This window comes from Cordyceps fumosorosea (genome assembly GCF_001636725.1).
Source record: "Cordyceps fumosorosea ARSEF 2679 chromosome Unknown scaffold_3, whole genome shotgun sequence".
Lineage (NCBI taxonomy): Eukaryota > Fungi > Ascomycota > Sordariomycetes > Hypocreales > Cordycipitaceae > Cordyceps > Cordyceps fumosorosea.
Genome location: NW_017387303.1, coordinates 277,683 through 296,412, shown reverse-complemented (window position 1 = coordinate 296,412; position 18,730 = coordinate 277,683). Strand labels below are relative to the sequence as shown.

The window sequence follows — 18,730 nt, the reverse complement described above, 5'->3', positions numbered from 1 at the left end:
TGATATCAGCCATACTGAGCTGCAATCCGAGAACAATCGCTTTAAGCACCTAATTATCATCGGGGTTACGCCCCGATTTTAAGCTACACTGGTTCTAAGCTACATTCTAAGCTGCCTTGCTCTAAGCTACACTGGTTTGCCTTCTAGGACTCGGGCCGCCTACGCCCCAACATCCTCCGCATTGGACAATGTGCGCGATGCGCAAACACGCAGTGCACACTCGCGCATCTTTTGCCATTTTTTGCTCGGATTTGATTGCAACGCTTTTAATTGAGCTCAATCATGCGCCTCCTCGAATTTTTAACCTAGATTAGACAATCCACGATACATCGCGATACTACGGATATAACCACACATATAAGGTCGTGATACTCGCTAGAGAGCAAATGGCTCTACTAGTTAAGCTTAGGAGCTTTCCTTTATAACACCTTTATTTCTTAATTTCGGTCTAATTAAGGAGTATTCTATTATTATTACCTTTATATATTCTATAGCACTAAATATTATCCTTAGGAGTGGGTCTATATCTTTAGAATTAGCCCCGCTCTAATGACTAAGCCACTACGCGGCGTTTGCTTTAGTTAATGGCTATGAAGACCCTCCTCCCCTTTAATGCTCTAAGAAACCACAAGATACCCATCACCGACCACAAGAAAGACGCGTTTCAAGCTTGAGGAACACGCAATCTCGCTCAATCTCGCGTGTCAATCATCTCTGAACATTTTTTATCGCCGCCGCAGCCAGGTTTCCGATGCAGTACGCGCGAGGCGTGACGCGCACCTGACACGTTGATTAAGCCGCGCCTAGCGATGAACGCGAGTCCGAGAAGCCACAGCCAAACACTCGAGTATGGTTGCGTTAAGACGGGGGTTTTATGTTTGATGGGATCTCAAGACGCTGGCGCCGTTTACAGCGGTGCGGTCCCTGGAGTCGGTGGTAGAGGTGGTGGTGGTGATGGTGGTGATAGAGGCGGCCGTGGTGGCAGCGGCAGGAGAAGCAGCAACACCAGCCAGACCAATGGCGGCGGCTACGCACGCCGCGAGCCTGAGATGGATGGATCTGACGAGGAACCACCATCCAAGAGACTGCGGTTCGGCGCTTCACCCCTAATAAGAAGCAGCGAGGAAACACCACATCCCCGGAAGGAACGCTCCCTAGCCAACCTGTACTCCGTTTTGCACCCGCACATCATCATTGCTATTGCACCACTGTCATTCGATAAGTTTAACCGGGCCGAAATTGCAGTTCAAGTACGTATCACAAACCATTTCACTAGTAGCGTTTTCTGGCCTCTAACTCTCTACCTCCACCAATTACTAGGCTGGTCATATACTGGCTAAGGATGCTCAGTTTCTCTCTTTACTTAATGGCGGTGAGGTGGCGCGGCAAAGGCGAACACAAGAAGTGGTTGGTCAACTCTGCTTGTTGCCTGTAAGTATCGATCGCCTCTTGATCTACGGCGGCAGCATCAGGTACTGACCGTTTTACACAGCAATATCACAGAAATGGTGGGCCTCGGCCTAAGGCGCCTAAGCTCATCAAACAAGAACCAACAGCATTGCCAAGTACTAGCATGCACGGAATCCCGGCCGCCCCAACAACAGTCACTGGAGCTTCTAGAGCGCCTAAACACCAAACACTCCCCTTTGCTGCTCCGGCAAGCCTTCCAAATCGTTTCAACCGCCCTCTGAGAAACCCCTACCGGCCCCGCGCCAAGAGGGAAACTTCACCACGCCCTCCTCCTCAATGGGCCCAATCAGGACAGCGTCCATATCTCAGCTGGTCAGAACGCGATGCCATTCAGCGAGGAAAACGGCTTGAGTTTTTCAAGGCAAAATCGTTAAGTGGTGAACCGGCCGTCTATCATGTTGATTTTTCGACCGCCGAAATTGCCACCATGATTGACGAGATGAAACTTTATCTTCAGATGGCCATCCCACACACTGCCATCGCATTACGACAATTGTGTGACGAGTACCCCGTTGCCCTGCTTATGGAGGGCAAACTGCCTGGTCGCACGGAGCAAGATATTCGCAAATTTTGCTCTGATCTTTTCGCTGATCAAGCTACCGACAGCAGAGGCGCTAGAACTCTGCTACTTCAAGGAGAATCTACACCACAGCGCCAGGAACAGCAGCGGGACGCGCTGGTGTCATCGCTGCTGTTTGCTCGCGAACTGGAGGGCAATGCCGGCATGGGTCGGACAAGGCGCTTTGTCAACTTTCAGGCGTCTTTCAAGCAGATATACGAGGATGGTCTCAGCCTCGCTGCCGAGTTCACAAACTGTGCTGGTGACATTTCAACTATGACTTGGGTCCCAAATCAGAACATTATCTGCGGCACAACGGCGCACTCTGATGCTCATAATCAGCAATACAATAAGCCGGGCAACCTGCTTCTATGCTCGATATCAAAGGGTGTTTTGCGTGCCTTTCCAGACCACAGAATTCCCCGGCCGCTTGTCCCGAAAGGTGAGAATTCCACCATAGCCATGCGCCAGAGCCAAGATCCGTGGATCTACTCGTCGGTGGTGTCGTCAGATTATGACAACATACACGGCTTGGCTTATACCTCAAGTTTTGACTGGACGATCAAGGCATGGAAGGTGGACCAGGATGGCAGCTCCATGGAAGCCGTTGCGACGTTTAAACAAAACGGAAACGTGAACTTCGTCGCTGTGGCTCGTGATGGCTCTGGGCGCGTTGCTGTGGCAGCGGATGCGAACACCGAAGCTGTCCGTATCTATACCATGGACCCTACCAACATGACTGAGAGCCCGTATTATACCATTTCTTGCTCTCGAACCGACGCGAACGGTTCCGACAAATGGGCATACTTCCCGGCGACAGTTCAATGGGGCATAGCCCCCGGAACACAGCATCTTCTCCTTGTCGGGTATTCCCCTCGCAGCTTGACCGACGATGAGCAAGACATCCCGGACGATAAGCAGCAAACAGGCGAGATTCTGCTCTGGGATGCACGAGATCGCCGTCTGTTACCTGTGCTGACGGCAACTGCGGCAAACGTTTTCGAAGTGGCGTGGCATCCGACCGTCTGCGGCTTCGTTGTTGGTACATCTCCTGTCGGCCTCCACATCGACCAAGGCGTGCGTACACAGGTCCACGTCTTCGGGCAAGACAGGATACAGCACCCCGACGGCGCGTACAGCGAGCTCAACAAGCTCGACTGCTTCGCCTCTGACATCAACGAGCTTACCATTGTTTCCAACTCGAGGCAGAGCGCCTACGTCACCGCCGCCTGCACTGACGGCAACGTGTACGTGTGGGACATGGCGCAGGGCGACAAGCCGATCCACGTCCTGCGGCACGGCGGCCCGCTGGAGGGTCTCCTGCGCGCCGAGGACCGGGAGCGCGAGGACACGGGCGTCAAGTTCACGGCGTGGGGCAGAGATCTCACCCGGCTGTACACGGGCTCCAGCGACGGCGTTGTCAAGGTGTGGAACGTCCGCAAAAAAAGCAAGCCGTTTGTGCGCGACCTGCTGCGCGCCCCCGCGCCCATCTCCTGCGGCAGCTTCTCGCCCGACCGCAGCAAGCTGGCCGTCGGCGACGCCACCGGTCGCCTCTTCCTCTTCACAGTGACTAAGGACGAGAAGCTTGAGGAACAGTTCACCATGACCCTGCCCGGCACGGGTCGAGTCGTCCGCCGCCCGAAGCCATTCACGCCACACCCCGAGCCGCCGCCGCCGTCCGCACCCGCGCTCGACCCTGACGTCATGGCGCTCGACAACGTCGACGACGAGGACGAAGACGTGGACGAGGCGACGTACGCGCGCCGCAAGTACCTCGACACGCAGCAAGTGACCATCCACGCCAATCCCGTCGTCGGCGCCGTGCAGGGGCCGCGATACGCCGCCTCGGGGCTCTTCCTGCGCGAAGCCCACCTCGACGACGACCCCGCCGCGCCGCTCCTCGCAAAGTACGATCACCTGCAGCAGGAGAGCCGCCACAGCGTGCTCGGCGCCGGCGGGGCCAACTGCCGACGGCGCTCCATGCGGCGGCTCGTGGCGCCGACGACCGAGGAGCAGCGGCTGCACGCCGACAACCTGGCGCGCGACTTTGACCCCGCCGCGCTGGACCGGGACGACCTGGAGGATCTGGTGCGCGCGGGCGCGCTGCTGCACCTCGCCGACGAGGCTGAGGATTGGGGCTTTGAGTATGAGGGCTCGCTGCTGCCCGACGATGACGACTGTCCGTCGGAATCCGAATCGGATATTGAATAATACACATATACATACCTTTTTTCGTCTTTTAGATAAAGGCATATCATGGATTTGGGCGTTTTTTGAACTTTTTTGAAACCTTGCAGGGCCAGTGGGAGGATCAGGCATTGGTGTGGACGGGGCCGACAACTATGTAGGTAGAGGAGACTTGACGGGTGGGTTGGGTCGATGTGTACATGATGTGTAGAGATATACAAAAGTCACTAGAAATTGGGGACATGAATCCATACAATTTACCGAAACTACCTCAATACGGACTTGTTGTTGGCTTGGGCGATGCGTATTCACAGGTCATGCTAGCCAACTCGTGCCAACATTCACAGTCGAGGGACCAAATGAGCAACAAGTCCTCAACACACCAAGATTCTTTCGAATTCTTTCTATTCTGTCGTTATTAATAATCGGTACATGGCTCTATAGTTTTGAAAATTTCTCCAGATTTAAAAAGACATGTAGTCGTCGGTCCAACGCGAGCTGTAATGATTCGGAGTAGCAATGCAAGGTCTGCCGAGCTCCTATAACATCCAATACTCGAGCAAGAAGAAAAGAGAAAAAAAAGTGTTCAACGCCGATTAATGCTTAGCGGTAGCCTGCTCGCCGGTGAGCTTCTCGACATACGTCTTGGCACTGGGATGGAGTTAGCAGATGTGGGGGATGATGCTGTGTGTGGGGATGACGCTCACATATCACCAAAGGCAACCATGCAGACAGTCTGCCAGATGGAAAGACCAATGCGGGGAGTGACACCACGGTAGAGACCAGCAATACCGTTGGAGTTGTAAATGTAGCGGAAGGTGTTGCCGACCGTCATCTTCTTGGGGCGGTTGGGATCGTCCGTCTTGGACTGCATCTCGACGCGGATGACCTCGATGGGCTGGTTCCAGGCGGAGAGACCACCACCGATGGCGGAGGCGACAATCTTCTCGCCGGCGCTCAGCTTCTCCTTCTCGCCCTTGCCCGTGGCGCTGCGGATGCCACCCTCAGCGAGGCGGCTGAGACCGAAGCGGGAGCCCCAGTTGGTCATCTGGCGGATGGCGACGGCGTTGACGCCCTTGTTGATGCCCTTGATGCCGTCCTTGCGGTAAATGTCCATGAAGGTGGCAAAGGTGGACTGGGGCTTGACGCCGGCGGCGGCCTGCTTGTGCTTGGTGATTTCAACCGTCTTCATGCAGGTGCAGAAGCCCATGGTGGCGTAGGCCTGGGCGACGCCGCCCGTCATGCCGCCGACGATGCCGCCGCCAAACTCGGAGGCGCCAAAGGAGCGGGCATAGTACTCGGCCTCGGAGGCGACGAAGAGGAGGACGGCGCCCTTGGTGGAGGCTTCGATCCAGGCCCAGGGGATGAGGCCCTGGTAGACTGTGAAGAGCGGGTGACAAGTCAGCATGCGACGATGACGCGACAGAGAGCAATAAATGGGGCGAGGGGGGAGGAGCGCGCAGTTAAGACGTACAGCCGAGAACACCACCTCGAGACCAGATGCGTCCCAAGGCCGCAGCAAAGCCGTCGCCACGGTTGGCGGCCATGGTGGTCTTGGTGACCTCGAGGGGTTGGCCGAGGGTGGTGACTTCAAACATGTTGAGACCGGCGCCGAGGAGCAGATTGGAGAACTTGACGGGCTTCTTCTCCAACTTCTCGCCTCCAGAGGCGGACGGAGCGGCGGCGGCGACCATGATCGAATGCGAGTTTTGCTGCGAAAGGCAATTGTCCCTGACCAAGGGGAAGAGGGTGCTTCTTTGCGGGGGGGAGTAAGGATGAGGAGTGCGTTAGCTTTGCTGTGGTTGCAAGAGGATGAAATCGGAGAAGGGGAGAGGGAGGGAAGATGAGGGAAAGGAGGAATGGGGCCTGAAGAGGTAGGAGCTGCGCCGAGCCACAACGCTTGGTCGTTTTCCAGTGGTGTTGCGCCAGCCAGGAGGACAACAGTTGGGAAGGGAAGCTCCAGCCACTGGCGCTGTGGCTGCGCAGCCCCGAGCGAGAATTGCTGAGTCAGAGGCGTCAGAGGCCTGCAGTGGCTCTCAACAGGCTGCTAGGCCAGTTGACCCCAAAGGGTAATGCCGGATAAACATACCAAAAATATCGGACACGAATGCGAATTTTACGTATCCGATTGCAAAGGGTGCCAGATGTGTGCAGCAGGACGGGATTGAGGTGTAGGTGAATGGATGCAAGATGACAGAGAGCAGCTACGCGAGTAGGCTACAGCACATGTCAGATAGTCGCGCACTTTCTGGGCAACATTTCCCGCGACTAGTCAGCTAATATATTTACTCTACTGGCCGGTGGTGGCCTTGCAGCACACGGCGTCTGACACGGTGCAGCTGGGTAGCCTGGCCCGAGGCTATTCGGCGGTGCTGGCCGTGATTGTCCGGGGCAGTGGAGGCTTTCCAGGCACCAGAATCACGTGTGAAACAGACCGCAATGCAGCGGCTCTTCAGTGGTTCCAGGGGTTCTCGGGAGCTAAAAATACAGTGGCTGCAGTACGCAACAAACAACGCGGGAAAAGAAAAGGGCAAAGACGAAATATCAGCAAATTCTCAGAAATGGAATAGACATTCAATAAGCTGTAGCCAGAGACGTTCTTCACCTCGGCGGGTTTTCCTCGTCAATTGATGCTGCGTGCTGGAATGCGCCGCGGCTCTATTTGTTCTGCTCGTATCTACGCCGTATCTCCAGTTACAGGCGACATCGGCGCGGCGCAAAGCTTGCCTGGCTTATTAGATCTGCATCGTCCGGGGATAGCCTAAACAGGATATTCTGCACCGAGATGGACGATACAGTATATCCTCACTTGTATTCAGTGCTTTCCAGAGGCAAAGTTGTCACCGTTTAGAACATTGCTGGGTTGAGACGGGGAGACTATGCCAGTGCGAAAACGAAAAAGAAAGAGACCCCAGAAAGAGGAGCACAAACCGGCATAATACAAGAGATACAACCATCTTCATCAATTCATTGGGGCTGAGAATCTCACTATCTGGCTCAACAGGGCCAACTGTTGAGTTTCCACTTCCAATTTGCACCCCAGTCTCCGGTTACCGGCGGGCAACACCCGCTAGCCTACTTTGGCTTGGGAGTTGCTCTTGCCCCTGCAAGTTGGCGACGCCCCAGTGAAGATCAAGATTGGACCACGTTCTTGCTCTTGACTTTCGCCATCAACTCCGGGAAGATACCGCCGACCGCGAAGAAGACGAGACGAACAAAAACCGAAACGGGGGCTTAACCTAAAGCCCTCAGTGGCCAGTTCTTTACCGCCATGCCTTCTACAGAAATCTCGACTTCTCTTACTCTTCATTGGGCGTCGTCTCGTAGCTCAGTTCCAGAATGGTTCTCAGAACCTCCTCGCGATGACGGCCCCCGAACGGCCACCACCGGACGCCCACGACCCAGCTGGGCGACTCCGGGACGGGCTTCTCCCCGCCGCCCACCGCCGGACAGCAGCCTCGTCCACGTCGAGGCCGTTGACGCCGCGGCAGAGCACTTCCTGAAGCGCGGGGTTTCGCTTCGCGCAAGACCACTATGTAGGTGAGGAGTATCTACACGGGCGCCCCATCGTCAGCTGCGTGGTCGCAAACAAGGGTCGAGGGGAGAACAAACCTTGGCAGGATATTTCACACTCTGCTTCAAAGGCTATCAGGGCTTAGACGATGACGTCGTGAACCTTGTCCATGGTTGAATAGCCTCGCCGGTAGGCGGGCAACTCTTCCCCATTCCCGAGGCAGCGGTCAAACTCGGCGCGGATGCCGTTACTGAGTCGGCAAAAGTACGCATATTGGTATGCACGCTTGTATCGCTCACTCGGCTGCGGTACCCTCATCTTGGCTTGGTGTAGATCGTTTCTCTGAAGATCTGTTCGTGACGTGAGCATCCTTTATCGAAGTATAGCGAAGAAGACGACGCACGCTGGGCTGGACACTGGAGGGTTTCAAAATGTGTTCGTGATAAAGTTGATCAGCGTTTTCCACGTGCCGTCTGCGGTGGTTGCTCGAGAGGGCCTGCGAGTGAATCGCCGCGCTCTATTTCACATCGCCCACGTCAAATGGCGGCATATCACGATGAATGGGCGGACGCCGTCGCTCGAGCCAACATGACCAACAACCCCCCCTACAGCCCGATGAGTGTCGCATAACTGTTTGAGAACGCGCCTTGTGTAAACATCAAGGCAAAGCATGGAGTCGCTATATCTCCAATACGTCACTAATTTAGAAACTTCAACAGCCAGCGCAGCAACTCAATTCGAGCTGTAGCACAAGGCGACGTGTCATGATACCGTTATACGGCTTTCAATAAGGCGACACAGAAAGTCACTAAATGACTAGTATCTTACTTTATTTATAGAGCCTCATAGACAGCCTGGCAGTCCGAGCCGTAGCACAAGGCAAACTGCCACCGCCTCTGCCTCGCTTCCTCGTGTCTCGCATAGCAGCCTGACAGCTTAACGTCTGCTCGGTACAAAAGCAGGACCAATGTGCTAGCCTGCCAGTATCATTACACACCCTGAGTTTTATGTTCACCAGGTGGCGTAAGGTGTGCAGTATTGGGCCACCACGCTTCCTGGCGCAGGGCATGCAGAAGATAACGGTCTTCTCTGTTGCATTGCACGTCATGTTTCAATACATTGCTCGCAGCAAGGCCAGACAGACGTCATCTCGCTCACGTCTATATAAGTCGAAGCTGCTGCTGCGTCCATATGTCTCAACCAGCACGATCAGCAGTCCTTTTCGCCCCCCCTTCATCTTGCTTGACCTTTTCGACGTTCGCTGCAGCACCATGTCGCAACTTATCACCCGGCTCCGCAACTGGGGGCGCTCGCGGCGCGAATTTCGTCGGAATTTTCGTGAAGAATTGGACCGCGAGTCGAATGCGGAGTGCAAACATCCGTGGTTTCAATCATGCCTACGGGCTCAGGTCGAATCAAACTACGTCTGCCTGCCCCGACCCCACGACGCAAACGACCTGAAAATTGGCAGCATCATCGAAAACCTCGACAACATGAGGGTTCTCAACACGGACGCGGGCGAAGAATACACGTTCAAGCAGCAACCGGAAATCATACCAAAAGACAATCTCAGGGTATCCTTTGCAAAATTTGAAATGGAACTGTTTATGCATGTGCGCGAGATGCAATACGACGTCGAACGCCTCGAATGGACCCAGACCCCCAGCCCACCCAAGAAGAAGGAACACCGTGCCGCCGTCGAGAGCTCTCACCGCGTCAAGGACTGGCTCCAGTCAGAGCCCACCGGCCGCTCCGCGCTCGTCATCACAGGCCTGATGGTGGTGATGGGGGCCGAGGCGAGCTCCGATCCCAACGCGGTGGCTGGGCCGACCAGCACGCTAAGGTCGTTCGTGGATGGCAGGCTGCTGACTCAATCGAACATAGGCGGCAAGGTTATTGGTCTGAGGGTGACCAAGATTCGGTACAAGCCAAAGCTCTTCAGTGGCGACCTCAAGCTTTGTGTTGAGCGTATGGACATGAACGTGAATAGGGAATGGCGCATTCATGATTACCCAGGCTTGTATTACCATAGTCCTGAGTACAAGGACCGTTTTGTTTACGAGCTCCGTTGTCTTTTGTTGGCCATGAGTCTCTGAAGAGGAGCTATGCCACAGACTAAAGATGATACAATCGTTTAGATTATACCATCGTTTGAGCTTTAATACCATGCAATCTTGGACTTGAAAACTGAATGAGACTACTGTGCTAGTCTATTGTACCCCTCTCTACCAAAAGCTTTGTTTTAACCGACTGGTGTAAGGTGTGTGGTCTTGTACCACGTATTGCAGCACAGGACAAGGGGAATAATATGTATGGCCAGGGAGTCTGTCCATCGCCACGTCGAGCTTCCGGGCCCAAAGCTCAAGGGAGCACAAGGCGAGACGCCCTCAAACTTCATGTCCTGGTATACTCGTCGTAGCAAAGGCCACCCATCATCTTGCTCGCATTATAGTTAAACCTCCAGAATCCTTCATCCATGTCGCAACCAGCAACGATCAACAGTCACCTTGCAGTTTCCCCATCAACTCATCTCTATTCATCTTTGTTCAGCCGCGTTGCGTCGTAGCATCATGGCGAGTCTTGCCTTCTATTGCGCCCGCGACAAGCCGCCTCCCCCTGACAGGCCCGAGCCGCACCCCAAAGATTGGGACCTCGAGCACTTCTGCATCCTGCGCCACCCCGTCGAAGGATCCGACCTGCAAATCGGCAAGGTCGTCGGCGACCCCGAAGACGACCTGGCGCCGCTCAGCAAGGTCAGGGGCAACATATTCAGCCATGTCCCTTCCCCGGACCGCACCGTGGAGCACCGCCGCACCGTTCACCTCGGGCCGGCCCCGGCCACAAGCGCGCGCACCAACTGCGCCTTGCCTCGTACGGCATCGAGATGATCAACCGCAGGGACGCCCATCAACTCGCCCGCGACGGCCGTCGAGGACTCGATTGCCCTCAAGAAGCACCTCGCGAACGGCGACCACGCATTCCTCGTCACCGGGGTGGTGCGGGCGGCGGCGCGGAACGAGGTCTCGGGCTCGGAGGGGCCGCTCAACACGGACAAGGTGACGACGGCGACGCCGGGCCAGGCGGTGGCGGAGTCGCTGGAGCTGAGGTCGCTGGACGGCAAGCTCTTTGCTGTGCGACTTGTCCAGATGTGGTACGGGAAGGGAGTTCTGGGGGGATTCAAGGTCAGAAGTGACAGGTATATCGTCGGAGAGTAGAAAGTGGCCGAGCACTTGGGTACTGGGTGGGATCAATTTTGTGTGGCTGTGGACTTGACGGAGTTTACTGTGCTAGAATGTGTCTTTTTACATCCTGGTTGACGGAATACCGTCTTTTGAATGACGCTAGGAGCTATGACATAAGACTGAAGACAGCTTCGAAAACATGTGATCTTGTTTGATTTTATCCTAATGGACTGACATGTTTCTTGAATGACGCTATGAGCTATGACATAGACTGAAGACAGCTTCGAAAACATGTGATCTTATTTCTTTTTATCCTGATTGACTGACATGTTTCTTGAATGAAGCGATAAGATAGACTGAAGAAGACGCTACAAACATCATGGCTTCGAAAGCATATGGTCTTGACGTTGCAAACGTGAGATGAGAGATGCAGGCCAGCCGCTCACTGGCGCTTCGCTCTCATCAGTGGACGGTGCGGTACTTGTCAAACTGGCTGTACATGCGGGCGTACTGGCCTTGGGTGAACTGATTGACGCAGGAGCTACGAGGGAAGGCGATGTTAGCAATCCATTGCAAAACCGAGGGAATAACGAGATGGTTGAGAGGGTAGGAGTCACGTACTTGTCGCTGTAGCCCATGATGTTGTGGACGGGGTCGTAGTACGGCGACGACGAGCAGGTATGCGACTGCTCGTTGCAGCCGTAGACGGCGTAGTCCTGAGGGGCCGTGTCATCGACCAAGTCGTTGCCGTTGGTGCAGCCGCCCGTGTTGTTGTTGCCCCAGGGATGGATGAGGCCGAACCAGTGGCCGACCTCGTGGGAGGTGATCTTGCCGAGGTTGTAGGGCTTGAAGGAGCCGCCGGGGGTGGTCTCGACGTCGAGGCAGCAGCCGTCGTTGTAGAAGTCGTCCCAGGTGCTGATGACGCCGGGGTACGTGCAGAACCCGGTCAGGTGGTTGCGGTTGGGCGCGGTGATGCGGCGGAAGTAGTAGATGTTGAGGTCGGCGTAGTCGCCGTTGCGGAGGGAGCGCTTCAGGCTGCGTAGGTCCGCGTTGGACCAGATGTCGGACCAGGAGCTGTCGATGGTGCGCGAGATGTTCTGCAGGGTGAACTGGTAGCCGGAGTATTGGAAGTCGCTGTTCAGGACCTTGATCTGCGAGGCGACGGTGTCGTCCTGTTTGTGTCGGGGTCAGCGACGACGGTTCTCGGACTTGTCCCGTGCTCGCGAGACTGAGGACGTCTTCTTTCAGGTCAACGACTTACGTTAATGTTGCCGCCAGAGCGCGAACTGTCCGAGGCTATGATGTGGACGTAGGTCTTGATGTACCGGACGTCTCTCTTCACGTTGGCATTGGCCACGGCCGCAGCCTCTTCGGCGGCGGATTCTCGAATGGCCTGGAGATAGGCTTCACTCGGAGGCGGGGTGCCGCAGATCTCGTGGTTGACAACCGCGGCCGCCTGGCATGTGGCAGCGGCCGCGAGCGAGAGGAGGATGCTCTTGAGCTGCATCCTGAGACAAGATGCAATGTCTTGGTGGTGAAGGAGAATGGTAGTGGATGGGTGTCTGAGACAAGGTATTCATCTTCATTCCATCGAGGATCAGCAGTATTTATAGTTATCTGAAACCGTCTGATGTCCTATCTAACTAATCAACTAACCCCCCCATGGGGAGCTGTGATCAACCTTCCGCTCCCGTGGGGAAGCTCCCATGGGAAGCTGATCATGATCTATCGATCCTGTTACATAACTAACGGCTCTTAGCGTCGGAAGAGGAGGTAGGGTGTGGCTGTTTACAGCCGCTCTGATTGCTCGCATACACGTCTTCGACTATGTTTAGCATGTACCTTATCACTTTATCTGGGCGATCTCAACCAGCTTCCCGTTTGAGGTTATCACCACCCCCGACTAGCTCCATGGGTCCCTCTTCCCCGCACCTTACTATTGCGGAAGCTGGTCTTTTAAAGTAGCTACCGCTAGCAGGTGGGCTGGCGGGCTTGTCGAGTTTCCAACTGTCACGGGAAGCAACACGCCTGCCGAAAACGATTTCCATTCCGTCAAGTTTTGGCGTCGCTACGACGGACCGAGGCAAGGGGGGGAGCGCCAAGGCTGTCTTGGGCGCAGGAATGAAGTCGGCTAGCTTGAAACTTGCTCTTGAAGACTGCCGATGATGAGATCCGATGATATGGCTGGAATTTGGGATCCTCTTCCAGTGAACGAGTTTTAGTACGAGCTGAATCTGGACCATGCCTTTTCGACGTCGGAGGTGCATCGTCGTGACTAATGAGAAACTGCTCTGCAAGCGAATGCTAAGAGAAGATAAAAGTCCATTGACGAGATAGTTTTATCAATGAGAGGATTCTTTTTGCATTTTTGCATTTTTGCATTTTTGCGTTTTTTTTTTGTAAATATTTTGATACGGCGTTATTCCAAAACCCATCAGTCAGTTGGTCACCACCTTCAAACAAGACATGTCCTACTCTTCAGACCAAGACCTGAAGCTAGCCCGACTCTTCTAATCAAGATTATAAAAGCCTAATTTTTAAGACTTGAGCACGTCGACGCCTTATCCAGGGACCTGCCTATCTGGGCAGGTGATCCCCAAATAGTGGCCGACTAGCGGAGATGACGTGTGTAAGTGCTCACTCAGCCAAGAAACAACTAACAGCACGGGAGCTGTCAAGCCAACCATCCAGTTTTCTGTAGGGGCAGAGCAGGAAAGATGATACTAACAGCCTGCACCGTCGGAGAGCTGCAGGAGGGAGGATGACCTCACGTCCGGCGACATCGTAGCACAAAGGGGGGGGAGGGCTTAGACAGCTACAGTCGACGCACGGGTGTGCCGTCGACACGGTGCTCTTTGCTGAGGGAGCTTTGTGCGTGTGCGACTTTACAATTTCTTTTCTAACATAGGGATCCTTTTCTTCTCGTTTCAGTAGCAAGCGTGGCTGGAGCTGTCCCATGGTAGCATTTACTGTTTCCAACGATGGCTCGACAGTGAGGTGAGTGTGGCTGGGCTACCATGAATACAAAACAGTACGACTCCCATCGGGCACCGCGTACAGTAAGTTGCTATTCTTGAAAGCAATAGCTATTTATGTTGAATATTCTCTGTTCTATAGTTTCAGGTTGGCCATTATTCGCTTGTTCTGCTACTAGATGCCCGTCACGGGCAGCCTCGCGGGCCACCTGGTACTACGAGACCAACACGATCACCAAGGTCTGTACAATTGTAAAGATGCCGAAATTTCTTGTCTTCCCTACTTCCTGGAGCCCAATTATTTATTTTTGTCCCTTTTCAACTTGCCTTTAGAATGTTACACAGCGATGTGGCCAGGTTTTACAGCGACGTGGCCTTCACTGCTTCGCCTGCTTGGCCAGGCAGACGAGACGCGAGTGGTGATGTGGCAAAGTGACGCGGCACCCTTGGACAATCTCTTGGGCTTTTTTGTATTCAAACCACACTTCTTTCCTTTCCATCTCCCTCTCTCCTCCTTACCCTCTCCAAGCTTGCTCAGGGCAGGAAGTGCCTTGAGCAGAGCGGCAAGAAGACGCCGCTGTAACATGGGTGACCGCCGTTCAGGTGGCTACTGGTTTGTACGCCGAGCTGCCCGTTGATCCCCTGCCGTGGTGGAAGATCTCGACGCCAACAGAACAGAAGGACCTCCCCCAAGAGCCGCTGTACTTTCCAGGGAGAATATGTCTTCTTCGCCTGGGTCGTCAAGATGCCGAAGAAGAGGTACCCCGGTCTCGCAGGGGAGCGCCAGTGTGTGCTTGAGCACGTCGAGGAGGGACGAGCCAATTCCCGCTACGGAGTGAAATGGGCAACTCGACCAACAGCCGCGCGCCAACTCTCTCTTGGAAGAACAACTTGTCTCGCACCCTCGAACTTGCCGTGTAGTCTTTGTTTTTGTCATGTTACTCTTAACTTGATAGTTGACAAAAGAAAAAGAAATGAATTTTTCAACTTGATATTCTGACCATGCTGCTTCTCCGAGTTTCACCATTCCATCGTCTCATACTCTTTCGCAGTTCTACCACCTTACTTGGGCCTAGGAGGCCAGGTACTGCACTAGTTCTAGAGAAAGAAGGGTTTTATGAAAAACATTAGAATACTCGGAAGCAAAGAAAAGAGAACCCATTTCCCCGTTAGCTTGAGCTTGCTAGCAGCTCCAGAACTTTTGAAATGTTACGCTGATCGTTCTTGTTCAGCATCCTGTCCTGGAACTGAAAATTACCGCGGATAGTCTTGCGCCAGAACGTCCACGGCTCGACAAAGCAGCATCCTTCTTTCGGCCGGTTGAGTTCCCGAAAGAGCCTCTCCATGTAGTTGGTTGTGTAGTAACGCCGTCGCAGGGCCTGGCCGTTTCTGGAGATCGCCACCGTGTGGCGCACGATCTCGAGCATATTGGCGGCGATGCCGGCGGCGATTGGTGTCGCGTACGAGGCGCCCGACGCGTATCCGTAGGCAAGCCGTGCTGGGGAGCCGAAATTCTCCCGGATGGGAATGTCGCATCCCAGCGTGCCAAAGTACACCCCTTCGGCCTTGGGATTCATGCCCTGCGCGTGTCCGTTCCCGTCGGTGCAATAGATCGGGATGACACCCGCTCGGGTACCTGGCCATGTAGGCTCGTCGTTTACACCCGTGTTTCTGTGCGCCGCGGCGAAGACAATCTTGTTCCCCTGGTCGAAGGCAGCGCATAGGGCCTCGTCAATTTCCTCTGACAACTCGTCCAGGGCAAGGGACAGGTTGATAATGTCCACGTCCCAAACCTCTACTGCCCAGATGATCGCCTGCAATTCCAACACGGGAAACCGTCAGCTGCTTCGCTTCGATAATAATACGGACAGACAGACAGACAGACAGACAGACGGGCCGAGTCCTGATTCTGCACCGCCGAAGCCAACTCACCTCAAATATGTTTGTCAATTCTCCCGCTGAGATGTTCTCCGAGTTTGTCACCTTGGCAATGTATATATCCGCTTTTGGGGCCACTTCCAAAGCTATCTTGGCAACCGCGGTACCATGACCGTGAAAGTCTTCGACATCCTTGGAATGAGCGCCCTGGTAGCCGTCGGAAGCTGGGGCACGGGGCGAGCAAAAGTTTCGCTGGTCTGCGATTCTCCCCAGGCGGATGTATTCTCGAACATCCCAGTCCCGACGAGATACTCCACTGTCGATAATGGCGATCCGGACCCTCTTGTTCCGACCCTCGGGTAGCGACTTGGTGCCCAGGTTCTTCACATATGAACCCGTGAACTCGTTCATGCGTTTCATGAAGTTTCTAGCCTCGGTCCTGTGGATAAGTATTAGTTTTTTCTTTTCGACCCCCGGCATGCCTCCCTCCAAAAACCATGCAAGGGAGACAGGACATACCCGCCGGGTCCCGGGCTTCTTTCGAGTGGTAGCTGCCTGAGTGGCTCGCATAGTCTCTCGTCGACAGTCGTGGCCATCTCTCTTGATGGCTTCACGATGGATTCTACTAGGACGTTTTGGGCAATTGGTTGTATAATCTCTTCAAAAAAGAATTCGGCAACTTCTTGAAAAGGAAGCTTGCTGTCGGGGTTGGCAAGCTCGCTGCTAATATACTCCCACTCGTCACTAAAACAAGCGCGGACGGCGTCCTTGATAGCCTCACCAGGAAGCAGATCTGGATGGTGGTCTATGATTTGCGTCAACTCTTCCTGGATTCTGTCATAATTTGATAGAGGCAATTGTAGGTTCTCCCATAATCTCACTTCAATGAGGAGTTTCGCCAATTCAAATAGACTCGTCTCACTCATCAGGTGCGAATGCGACGAAGTAGAACCAATGGGGCAGCGAAGATGCGGTTCTGTGACATTTTCTATGCGCTTGGTTTCTGAGTCGTAAAGAAAAAAGCAGTTCGTGTCAGACATGTCCTCGTTGCACCAGCGAACCTGCCTCCATGGCGGGCTGGTGAGAAACAACTTGGAAGTGGCCATGTTTAAGCATAACTGATACTTGGTGGTCATGTTCAACATCAGCGGCTCTTTATCATCTTGCGTTCGACTGGTTCGAAGTTCTATCAGCCGAGTCAATGATATCTTGCGCAGTGCCATCCTCGCGGCCATATGGCCCTCAACCTCCATACGGAGGCTCTCCGGTCGTCGAGCGGCATCTTGGCTCGTCTTATTGTTTCGATCTTGAGTTTCTATGGACATGCGTAGAGATGTGCGCTCTTTCTCTGCTTCGGCTAGACAGCGGCAGAGCGCTCTGCGCATTATTGGGGCGTCAAGGTTTCTGCCAACTGATTAATCTCCAGAGCTGCACCGGATCATTACCACGTCGTAGCTTCTCATTCTGCAGTATCGCCAACTTGCGCGAATAGTTTCGAAAATCCTTACTCCCGGGGGCCGAGTCAACATTAGAAACGAGACATACCGCTTGAAGTCTGCGGTGAGGGGCACCCATGCCATGGGGTCATGCTCACTATGACGCGGGTTGATGTAGAGGTGAACGCTTGTCTGTGAAGGGCTGGAGTCTTCATAACAGAAACCAGTCAGTTGCAAGAGGAGCGTATGACAAGGCTCGCATGTGACCAGCTGACTCTGTAGTTCAGAGTAAAACGTAGCCAAGTTGTCATGAATGTCGCGCAGGAGTAGATACTCGAAACCGTCACTCAAGACGTCAACTTTAGGGTGTTCAACTGACCCGGTGAAGCTGAAGACATCAGAGGTATCGGCGCGAGTCCCATCTTGTATTAGTGGCAGATCCTCAGAATTGAACACATCTGCAGAAGAAATAGGAAAGAGGTCTTCCCTTCTTCGGCGTGCTGACAGATTTCTCACCTGCACTTTCTCTCGGCTCAGTCAGTGTGAAGGGTCATCGTAGGATGTTATCGGATGGAACGAACGTACAGTGACTTTCTCGATAAAATGCGTCATACGATCTGGGCCATGTATCATATTCCACCCCGTCCCACGCGAACAGTGTGCGGCGGTCGTCTCGCCGCGACATCTTGGTTTGTTTGATGGAGCAGTAACTCGTCCCACGATGACTCCAGGCACTATCTTTTAATAGAGTAGCCGCAGCCCGCCTTTCAATCTCGGTTCATCTGGAGGGAGCCCTGTCTGCATCCTCTTCCGCACCGTAGCGGCTAGAGTGCAGTGCGAACCATTGTCGCCTTTTCTCCGTGGCGCTGTGGCGCCGTAGCTTGTGATGAGTTGCATCCATTACATGTATGTCTTATTAAATAACTCATGTCCTCTTATTATACCCCCCTTTTGTATGATTGCAGCTGTTGCGTCCCCTCGTGCAGCGACTCTGTGATATTTTGTCGCGGTTTTTGGTGCGCGATGAGGAGTGGAAGCAAGGGATGTTCCTTCAAGATTGATTAGAATGTAGGTATCCGTATCTTCCTTTAAATTGGAGAATAGGGCTTATATTCTGAGCTCTCTTTGTGGTTGGCACCAAGTTCGCAATACCACCGCAGCCTTATGTGTATATGTTGTGGTACCCCAACCTGCATGCAGTGAATTTGCCCCCGAGTCAACTGCGGAGTTTGCTTGTACGTATCTATGTATGTACAGTATGTGGCGTTCTAACTAACGTTAACATGTCAGTTCTGGTCATACTCACAGTATTGAAGACAGGTTTAAAGTAAAAAAGGATACAAAGGATAGGAAAGACATGCAAGAGAAGAAAGGTATAAAAGACACCAAGGGCCTCATCAACAGAATGAAAATGAAACAACAAGAGCATGCTGCAAGTCTTTATGCCACTTTGTAATCATCTCTAACTCTACACCTGCCCTTGCACATGTTCGCTATTTCTTAGTGAGACAACCGTCACGACTCTTCAA

At 53.7% G+C, this 18,730-nt stretch overlaps 6 protein-coding genes across 6 annotated transcripts; 3 read left to right on the top strand and 3 right to left on the bottom strand.

Moving 5' to 3' along the window:
- Positions 1-881: 881 nt before the first annotated feature.
- On the top strand, positions 882-4,240 carry ISF_01774 (Rik1-associated factor 1; the record flags this gene model as incomplete). Its single annotated transcript, XM_018845381.1, has 3 exons — positions 882-1,250; positions 1,321-1,431; positions 1,493-4,240. 3 exons carry the CDS (start codon positions 882-884, stop codon positions 4,238-4,240), a joined length of 3,228 nt encoding a protein of 1,075 aa, XP_018707104.1.
- A 572-nt stretch (positions 4,241-4,812) lies between these two features.
- ISF_01773 (mitochondrial DNA replication protein) lies at positions 4,813-5,910 on the bottom strand (the record flags this gene model as incomplete). The annotated part of the gene is made up of 3 exons (XM_018845380.1): positions 4,813-4,867; positions 4,924-5,596; positions 5,691-5,910. 3 exons carry the CDS (start codon positions 5,908-5,910, stop codon positions 4,813-4,815), a joined length of 948 nt encoding a protein of 315 aa, XP_018707103.1.
- A 3,091-nt stretch (positions 5,911-9,001) lies between these two features.
- Positions 9,002-9,826, top strand: ISF_01772 (hypothetical protein; the record flags this gene model as incomplete). Its single annotated transcript, XM_018845379.1, has 1 exon — positions 9,002-9,826. The coding sequence occupies one exon, from the start codon at positions 9,002-9,004 to the stop codon at positions 9,824-9,826; it is 825 nt and encodes a 274-aa protein (XP_018707102.1).
- A 474-nt stretch (positions 9,827-10,300) lies between these two features.
- On the top strand, positions 10,301-10,945 carry ISF_01771 (hypothetical protein; the record flags this gene model as incomplete). The annotated part of the gene is made up of 2 exons (XM_018845378.1): positions 10,301-10,601; positions 10,629-10,945. 2 exons carry the CDS (start codon positions 10,301-10,303, stop codon positions 10,943-10,945), a joined length of 618 nt encoding a protein of 205 aa, XP_018707101.1.
- Positions 10,946-11,374: 429 nt separating this feature from the next.
- On the bottom strand, positions 11,375-12,419 carry ISF_01770 (metalloprotease 1; the record flags this gene model as incomplete). The annotated part of the gene is made up of 3 exons (XM_018845377.1): positions 11,375-11,453; positions 11,534-12,084; positions 12,174-12,419. 3 exons carry the CDS (start codon positions 12,417-12,419, stop codon positions 11,375-11,377), a joined length of 876 nt encoding a protein of 291 aa, XP_018707100.1.
- Positions 12,420-15,056: 2,637 nt separating this feature from the next.
- ISF_01769 (Peptidase S8/S53, subtilisin/kexin/sedolisin) lies at positions 15,057-16,361 on the bottom strand (the record flags this gene model as incomplete). Its single annotated transcript, XM_018845376.1, has 3 exons — positions 15,057-15,701; positions 15,820-16,204; positions 16,285-16,361. 3 exons carry the CDS (start codon positions 16,359-16,361, stop codon positions 15,057-15,059), a joined length of 1,107 nt encoding a protein of 368 aa, XP_018707099.1.
- Between the last annotated feature and the right edge of the window lie 2,369 nt (positions 16,362-18,730).